This window comes from Microtus oregoni, unplaced genomic scaffold (assembly GCF_018167655.1).
Source record: "Microtus oregoni isolate MIOR12 unplaced genomic scaffold, Mior012 000015F_ref0000493, whole genome shotgun sequence".
Lineage (NCBI taxonomy): Eukaryota > Metazoa > Chordata > Mammalia > Rodentia > Cricetidae > Microtus > Microtus oregoni.
Window position 1 is genome coordinate 15083822 of NW_024543074.1, and position 9060 is coordinate 15092881.

At 46.3% G+C, this 9060-nt stretch overlaps 1 protein-coding gene across 1 annotated transcript; it reads left to right on the top strand.

Annotated features, from left to right (window-relative positions):
* Positions 1–355: 355 nt before the first annotated feature.
* LOC121456669 (C-C motif chemokine 3-like) lies at positions 356–2638 on the top strand. The gene is made up of 3 exons (XM_041665044.1): positions 356–493; positions 1006–1117; positions 1330–2638. The coding sequence occupies exons 1-3, from the start codon at positions 418–420 to the stop codon at positions 1418–1420; spliced, it is 279 nt and encodes a 92-aa protein (XP_041520978.1). The 5' UTR covers positions 356–417; the 3' UTR covers positions 1421–2638.
* Positions 2639–9060: the final 6422 nt, after the last annotated feature.

Below are 9060 nucleotides of genomic sequence, written 5' to 3' on the forward strand. Positions count from 1 at the left end.
AGAAACGTTGAATGCCCCATCCCTGGTGAAACCACCATTGCCCTTGATCTTGACTTTTCTTTATGCCTCTTGCTACCAGCTTTAGGAATCACCAGGAGGAATGGAAACAGAGCCTGTGTGCTTTAAAGACTATAAGAATAGGTCACGAGTTGAGAGCTGGGACTACGTCTTGGGGATTCTATTCTTAGGGATCCTGAGCCCCATGTATTCACCGAGGGCCCTGGGTTGTGCAATATCCAACACGACACCATTGTTGTGCTGAAAACTTTCCCTCCACACCCCCGGATTTCATTTCCCCTTCTTCCAGGGCTGCCTATAAAGAGAAGGAGCATATGTCATCAGATACCAGCAGAACACAAGCGGCAGTGAGGACCGGTCTCTGCTGACAAGCCCCAGCTCCATCACCTGCTCTGCAACATGAAGGTCCCCACAGCTGCCCTTGCTGTCCTTCTCTGCACCATGGCTCTCTGTGACCAAGTCTTCTCAGCTCGATGTAAGTCCACATGGCTACAGCGCATGTCCCCACTCTGGACTTGGGCAGACCACAGCAGTCTTTTCTGTGGCTTCAGAGTCTACAAGAGAGAAGAAACTGATCTTTCTCTTTAAGATTTTTATTTTTCTCTCTGTAGGGTGAGGATGTCTAGCCTCATGTAGGTACCTGGGACTTGAAGTGAACAGGGGGAGTGATGTCAATCACTTACCAGCCAGCCCTAGGATGCCTAACTCTGTCTCTGGGATGCCTTAGGCCATGCCCCAGGTGTCCTTTGCTAATTTCTTGTATCAGAGAAAGCTGTGGAAGGGATGTGGAGTAACCTACAGAGAAAGAGGAAGCCCATAGTTTAGAGCAAGAAAGAGACCAGAAACAGAAACAAAGACAGATACAGAAGTCTTTTCTAGTCCCAAATGCAGTCAGAGGCCTAGCCTTCCTTACCCTGCCAAGAAAGTGTGTTGGCTGATTTTCCTGCTCAATGGTGACTTGAACACACTCTGACTTTCCCCTTTCAGATGATGCTGACAACCCAATCTCCTGCTGCTTCTCCTATAGCCGGCACATTAACCGCAGATTCATTTCTGACTATTTTCAGACCAGCATCCATTGCTCTCAGCCAGGTGTCATGTAAGTTCTGTTCTCCTGCTTTCTCTGAAATTGTGGGTTGTGGAAGGGGGTTATGGAGGTTTCACAGCCTTGGGTGTGGGGGAGCACAGGAGCCTCTAAAGGGGACCAGTGAGAGAGGCTCTTTAGAGCATCACTGATGATGTGTGGAATGGAGACTCCGCAGAGGACTTCAGACTCTAGTTCTAGTTCTTGACCCTCATCTCTCTCCACAGTTTCATAACCAAGAGAAACCGGCAGGTCTGTGCTGACCCCAAAGAAACCTGGGTGCAAGAATACATCGCTGACCTGGAGCTGAATGCCTGAGAGGCTTGGAGGCAGTGAGGTGTCCCAAGTCCACAAGAGTACACAGCTAAAGTACAGGTGACCGTCCAATAGTGAGATCCATGGGAAGTATGTATACACTCCACATGGAGAACCCGACTGCAGAGCTTCAGGGACACTTGCCTTTTGGATAGTCACCGTCAATTCTGTAGACATCTTGTGGAAGCATGACACTTCTCCCTTCCAAAATATCCCAGGAGTGGATAAATCGTTAATTGAGATAACCTGACTTTTCCTCTGCAGGCAACTGGATACCTTTTCCCACGCTGTGAAGTTCTGGTTTGAAAACATTCACTCAGCCAAACCTTTGTTCTAATAGTGTAATCTGCATAAGTTAGTCCCCCACAATTACCCTTATTGACAGGATTCATTGCCAATAGTGGAGCCCTAGGCAGGAGGAATTGAGCACAGTCACAATATGTCTGCTCTTACCTGATAAACAGGTCTGGGTGGCCCTGAATTCTCTTAACAGCAGACTCAGGAAGGTGGAATCTACTGGCCTTTTGCTCTAACCCAACAAGCTAATAATATTCTGTATTTACCCTTTGTCTTGGTTTCAATTAACACAATAGCATAGCCAAGGACATTAACTGTTTATGCCTTTGCCACTAGAGATGCAGGAGAAAGGCTTGAGTCCATACACCAACCTCAGAAAGAAATCAGTTCTCACCCGGTGTTGGCAGGCACCCTGCTGGAGCCAGAAGTCTCCAGACTGATTCCCTTTAACTCAGCCAGCTAGATACTGTTGAGAATCAAACACCTTGCCTTCCTCCCAAGCCTGTGAGTAGTTGCTATGGTTACCAAAGCCTTATTCCCAGTCACCAGGGAAAGAAGCAGAAATGTTCAGAAAGCACAGCAGCAGTGCTGGGCTTTTCTACAATTATTAACCATAAACTTCCAGCTCCACTTAAGAAATGTAGTTAGTGCATGAAAATGTCTTCTTAGAATTCTGTCGTGATTTAAAGTCCCATTCTTAATCAATCCTCCCGATATCTGCCAGGGAGTTTCCTAGTCATGCCTCTCCCTCTGAGATGTAAGAAGAGGCTTCCTGTATCTGTTTCTGTGAGTCTGTGAAAGGCATGCTTGATACTATTGTAACTGCCTATCAAATTGTTAATTTGTCTGTATGATATAAAAAATGAAAGTCTTGTGGGGAATGATCCTTTTCCTTCCTCGCCCAAAGAATAAAGAAACCTGCAGAAGAAACGTGCTCGACTCTGTTTGTTCTACCCCTCAGATCTCGATGCCCAGCAAGTTTTCACTTGCTGTAGACATCATTCTGGACCCGGAGGGAGAGCTGAGGCTGGGACTCAGCAGCCCCTGTTAGTGAGGCAATCAGAAACCTATGAGCCCGGTGTGAAGCAGGGATCTAAGCCTCAAAATAGCCCAGTCACCTCCACAGCTCCATCTCCTGTACACTGTCTGCTGCCAAGTAGCCACACACAGGGACTCTCAACTTCAATTCTAATTTAATTTTGTAATTTATTTAATTGTCACACTTGTGTTTGTGACTCTTCGTTCTGAACGATCTCAGGGTACTTTCCAACACCCATTCCCTCTCCCCCCTGCTCACACTGTGTTTGGTGGCAGTGGGAGTGGCTGTCACCAGCCTGTTCTAGGTAGATATGGTGACAAGATCACATGCTGACAAAGAAACAATGGATGCTTTGTTTACACAGAGGAATAATAAATATGGTCTTATATAAGTGACTGGGATTGAGTTTTTTTTTATTTTTTTCTTTTTCTGGAAAATCAGAATTACAGATGAAGAGGAATAACAGCAAATAATAAAAAGATGTAAAATAGAATCCCAGGGTGGAGGGAAGGTTCGAGACAGGGTTTCTCTGTACCTTTGGAGCCTGTCCTAGAACTAGCTCTTGTAGACCAAGCTGGCCTCGAACTCACAGAGATCTGCCTGCCTCTGCCTCCCAAGTGCTGGGATTAAAAGCATGCACAAGCACCGCCGGCTTAACCAAGCTTTTTAAGAACCGTTTTGAGGATTGCTCCAAACTCGGTGTGTTTTATACCATGTCCATTTGATCTGGCTTTTTGTTGTTGTTGTTTTGAGTCAAGTCTCACTCTATAGTCCTGTCTAGCCCGAAGCTCAGAGATTTGACTGCCTTTGCCACCTGATTGCTGAGATTAATGGCACAACTACGCCATATTTTCCTTACCCCCAAAGCTTATGTATTGAGATATTAGTCCCCAGTACAACCGTGTTCAGAGGTGATTGGTGCTGAGGGCTCTGGCCTCATGAATTGTATTGAAGTCATACTTGAATGGGTTTAGAGAGTTGGGTGGGATTTCTGTGATAGCAGCAAGACCTATTTCTTCGTTGCTTCTCTTCACATGCCTCTGCCATGATGAGGCCTCACCCTTGGCTGAAAGTACCGTGGCCAACTTCAGAAACCATGAGAGGAAATAAACTTTTCTTCCTTTGAACTGAGGTTCTCGGGTGTGTTGTCAGGGCGATCGAGAGCAGACTAAAGCACCTGCCAGTGCGGCAGCGCACCTGAGACTGCACAATCAACCATCCCCACCTGTCAGAAAGGGAAAGCTGGGCTCAGAGAGCTAAAACTACTTTACCAAAATCAGAACAGAAATGATACAACCAAGTCACCACACTCAACTTTTACTTGCAGACTCTTCTATTCTACTGACCTGCAGCAACCGCCCAGTCAAGCAACTACCCCAGATCAAGCAAGTCAGCGGTCCAATAGAGAAGCACTCTTGGGGCTGGCAGGATGGATAAAGGTACCTGCCACCAAGCCTCATGGCATGGTTTAGCTCCAGGTCCTATGTGGTAGAGAGAGAACCAACTTCTTCAAATAATCCTCTGATCTCCACATGCACAGAAAACGAACAAATGAAAATTATTTTTTCAAAAGGAGAGGCTACCATTACTGAAGCCTCCTTGTCCCCAGGTTGGCAGGGTTGTTTGTAAGTGACATCATTTCTTTCCTGAAGTTCCACCAGCAAAGGGGGCAGTTACTTAAGCCTCTTACTTTACCTGCAAATCATGGAACTGTCAATCAACCAGCCATTTCTGTTCTAATGAGGGAAGCTGACCTGAGAACTTTGGGCCCTTTAAATATCTCCTGGCTGTCCAGTGAGTCGCTAGTTCAGCTCCCCAAACCATAGGAGACTCAGTTTACCTGCAGAAATCGCCAGAGCTGTCAAGGTCACTGTAGAATCTCCTGCATCAGCTCTAAGCGACATTATGTGGGTGTCTGTGTTTCACTCACCATCATTCCAGACAACCTGAGATCGCCCCAAAACCTATGTTTGCTTCTAGCAGTCCAGTCACTTCAGATGACACTGTCTATAGCTGTGTCTCTGTGCATCTTAAGATGTCTTTAGTAGAAAGGGGAGAAGCATGTGTTCATGACAGCTGGAGTGGACAGGACCAGTACAATTTGTTGGACTGGGGAGATTTAGCTAAAGGTTTGTGGTTAGCAAACAGGAGACCATCCATCTGCATGGCTGGTCAAACAAACAGCACTCCTCGTACATCTAATCCAAGAGACCCCAAAATGTCCTGCAGCTAAGATCCAGTAAAGTGTCATTCAAGAGGTTTTATTCGTGGCTTGCTGTCAATTATCACTGATAGAGTGGACTGAGTTGGTAACACAAAACACAGACAAGGGTAGGGCTACCAGCTCTAGGCTCCTCCAGCAGCTAGAATGAGTCAAAGAGCTTCAGAGCATGTCTGGAAGCTGTACATTTAAACTGTGTCTTCAAACAACAGCAGAAGTACAGAAAAGGTGAGAGACCACAGAGAACGGAGAGAGGCCTCAGAAAACCATGAGACTGCAAAAGCCAAGATCTGTGGTGGAAGCTGACTGACAAAGCTGTAAACATCAGTTCTAAGCTGGTGTTGGGCCAGGCACTCAAGGCAGAGCCTTCCTGACACTGAGGGGCTCCCCTTGGCTCTCTGTTGCTTCCATCTGAATAGAACCAAAGGGCCCAAGGCAGATTGCTAAGACAATGGTGGCTCTCCAAAGGTGGTGCCTGGACAGCTGAGGGAGCATCACCTGGGAACCAGAAACACAAGTTGCAAGGCTTTACCAACCTTTAGGCAGTGGGCCCATCAAGCCGTGATTTCAAGAGCCTCTGGGCTATGCTGGTGCACACCAAAACCACTTACTGGTCTTTTCCTATTCAGACATTCTAGACTTCCGCCAGAGCCATATTTCTCTATGGTAGAGTGCTCTGGCTTTCTCAGGGTGTTTGGTAGCTGTTTTGAGGAGGAAGCCAATCCAATCTAAGCCTGAGCTAATGAACTCTGTCAGGTACAAAGTGAGCTGTGGCCCCAGGCAACCCAGATACAGCTTCTGGTTTGGAATTTCTCCCTTAGATGGGTTTCTAGGAAGACAGACAGACCCTGACAGACTTACAGGAATCCTTTTTTTGATTGGTGCTCAAGGAAGAGTGTGCTATTGTTGAGAAAAACAAAACAAAACTTCAGGGTCTTTTAAATTTGACTTGCTATCCAATTACTTGTGATGGGTTTGGCTGTTTGCTGAGGTTAATCAAGGTACATATATATCTACATAATTTTATATCAGTTTAAAGTTGGAGAAAGAAAAGGAAGGGAATCTTCCCAAAGGAAGTGCAGGCCTCTCTTCTGGGGGAAGGATATAGAATGGATTGAGGGGTGGGCTCTTGTTGATTTTCTTTGTTGACATATGAAGGACATTTGCATTTTGTATGTGATGTATTTATTTCTTTTGCTTTGCGCTGTAGAGCAGAAAAGTTCAATCACTGTGGGCCCTTTATCTCGGAGGTGTTGAGTTGTGTACTTCCTATTGCCTCAGAAGAAACTACTGTCTAACTCTGAAACTAAAGGGACATTGCTACTCCTTCTGGTGTGGTAACCACTAGAAAATGGTGTTGCCCACTTTGCAACACACAAAGGGGGCAGAGATGGTCTGTCCCCCGCACCACTCTCTTCCACTGGCAGATGGTGGAGGATGGGGAAGTGAGACAACTTAAAGCAATGAATCACTGGTAAAGATTGCTTGTATTGAGGAACACAGGGCAGTCCTTTAGTAGTGAACACACGCTGGAATATACCTGCAGCTTCTAGTACCCTTCTTTTGTGGGAGCAACATCTACAAAAAAATGATTCTATAAGAGTCATCAGATCCCCAGATCCTGGGTGGATGGGTCTTGCTTAAAATGAGTTATAATCTGCACCTTGGGTTTTTCAAATGTGTTACCCTAATGTAAGCTTTTCTCACATCATCATGCCGGTCATAAAGGCTACCTTACAAACACCAGAATTTTTCTTAGCCATTTCTATGTTGTAGATGAATGAAATTACATCCAATGTTAAATTAATGCAGATGGCTGAAGATTAAACATGTGTTTGGTCCCTCCCCCAGGGTAGGGTTTTTCTAGGTAGGAAATAAATTCTTAGGTTCAGACTTCCTTGGTCAAAGGCTAAGAACATGAAATCCCATATCTGACAGGGCTTACTGCCATTTGGTTAGAGTATTTTGTGTGGGAGACGGGTTTGGGGGAGTTTCCTGGGGAATCTCTCTGGAAGGAACAGTCATCTAAAAGGCTGTCTGTATTCTCAATGCTTGCTAGTTCAGCCCTTCACTGGTACTGCTGTGACCAGGTCGGGGTGAAATCACATGGGTTGTATTCTCCAAGAGTTAGGGCATCTTTGCTTATTCACATCTGTGTGGCTAGAGCAGCTGTGGAATATGAGAGAAGTTCTGTTCTGTGAGGGAAACTATGATTGCAGAACCCTAGTGAGAAGGAGCCCTCGAAGTGTGACCGTGGGGATGACACCAACATTTCACCTCCTCGTCCTGTGGAAACCACTTCCCCGTAAACAGCACAAGTCGAGCGAACACCTGACAGATGTGTGCAGCCATTCTGAGCCCCGGGGTTACCCAAGACCCCTCTTGCATGTACAAGTCAACAGGACACTTCCTCTCTGTCACCTCCCCCCAGCTCCCAGCTGCTCTAGCCCAAGGTTTACCTACTAAGAGACTAGGATGCATGTTGGCTCCAAGAAGGACGATGGCAAGTGAGTGACCAGACCTCATCTCATCCTGCTTGTACTCTGAGGTCCTTGCTCACTTGCCTCCCATCTCTGTTCCTGGGCCTCCTCAGGCAAGTCTCCCTTCAATGGTGATTCATGTCTCTAGCTTGGGTAAGACCACATCGCCAAAATACTACAGACAAAAGTAGCCATGTTGTGAAACAACTTCCTAAGGGATTTTCAAAATGCCTTAGGCTGTAGGTTTTGGGTGGTTTCCTTTCCAAAAGACTTTAGCTTTCTATTTCCTATATCTCAGAAGAAGATCTCTTGAATCTTGTCCTGTTTGGGACAGTTGCTTCCCAGCTGCCATCTGAGTAATAAGGTTCCTCGGGCCGTGTCACATGTGATCTGCAGGGTGAGTCTCTTCTTAGGCTCAAGTTGCTCAGAAGAGCTGGAACAAGCAGTTGGCTATCCATCCACTCAGCAGCACTTCCCACAGTGGGAGGTAGTGACCAGCTGCAAAGCAGAAAAGGAAATGAAAGGGGCCAGATGATTAACGAGCAACTCACCCTTAAGCGGCATTGTTCCGTCTACTTTCTTCTGGTTTTATCCTTGGTTTTAAAAAGTACACTGTTTAAAAAATGGAAGTGAATTCATTTGTCTCAATGAGCACTGCCTTGGGTCCCCCCCTTAGAGTAGGCCCAGACCCTCAAGCATCTGTGGCTTTTTCTGTGACCACAGATCGCCCTCCAGCTGGCTCCTAAGAAGTTGGTAGGTGGCTGTTAGGAAAGTACTAGGCAAGGCCGGGTAAAAACAGGTCTTCCTGTCCTTCTCTGAGAGAGGCAGGAAACGTAAAGTCACTGGGAATGAGGGTAGGAGAGTCTGAAAGGCCCCCAGGGTGGCTGTAGGTGGGCTTAGGGGATCCTGATCTTTGAGGGTGCAGAGAAAGGCCAGGAGGGGTCTTCTGGCCTGGCCTGAGAGCAGCAGGGAGTCAGGGAGGAAGAAGAATCTGGCTTATGAGACAACCACCGCCACCACTCAGGTCATTTTGGGAAGGTCTAGGGATGATAGGCTGAGGAGACAGTCCTGAGACATTGGAATGACCCTGAGCTTAGCCTCCCAAGCCAGAGGAGATACAGAGAAAGGTGAAACCAGAAATTCCCTTGCCTATTCCTCAGTCTCCACAGCTTCTTAGTCAAAACTGATAGGTCTATACCAACTCTACCTAGCACTGGTGTCAATCAAGGACACACAGAACTGGACGCCTGAGTCCTGGAAACAGGAAAAGTGCCAGCTACATCTTTAGACGGGTTAGGGAACAGAGACCCAAGGATGACCTGGTTGCCAAGAAACTGCACTCTGGATACTTAGCAAAGATTAATTTGCTTAGCCTAATTAACTAAAAATGTATCAGTGCACGTTAATTGTATAAAACTATGAACTTGACTGGGACATTTTCATCCGTGTGTGACATATTTTGATCATTATACACACTCCCGTTACCTTCTATTCCCTGATAGGGCCCCATCTGCTTTCTTTTTGTCTTTCCCCTCCCATTATGTTCTGTATATAAGAGAAAACATGAGACCCTTGTTCATTTGTTGTGATGATCTCCAGTTCCATT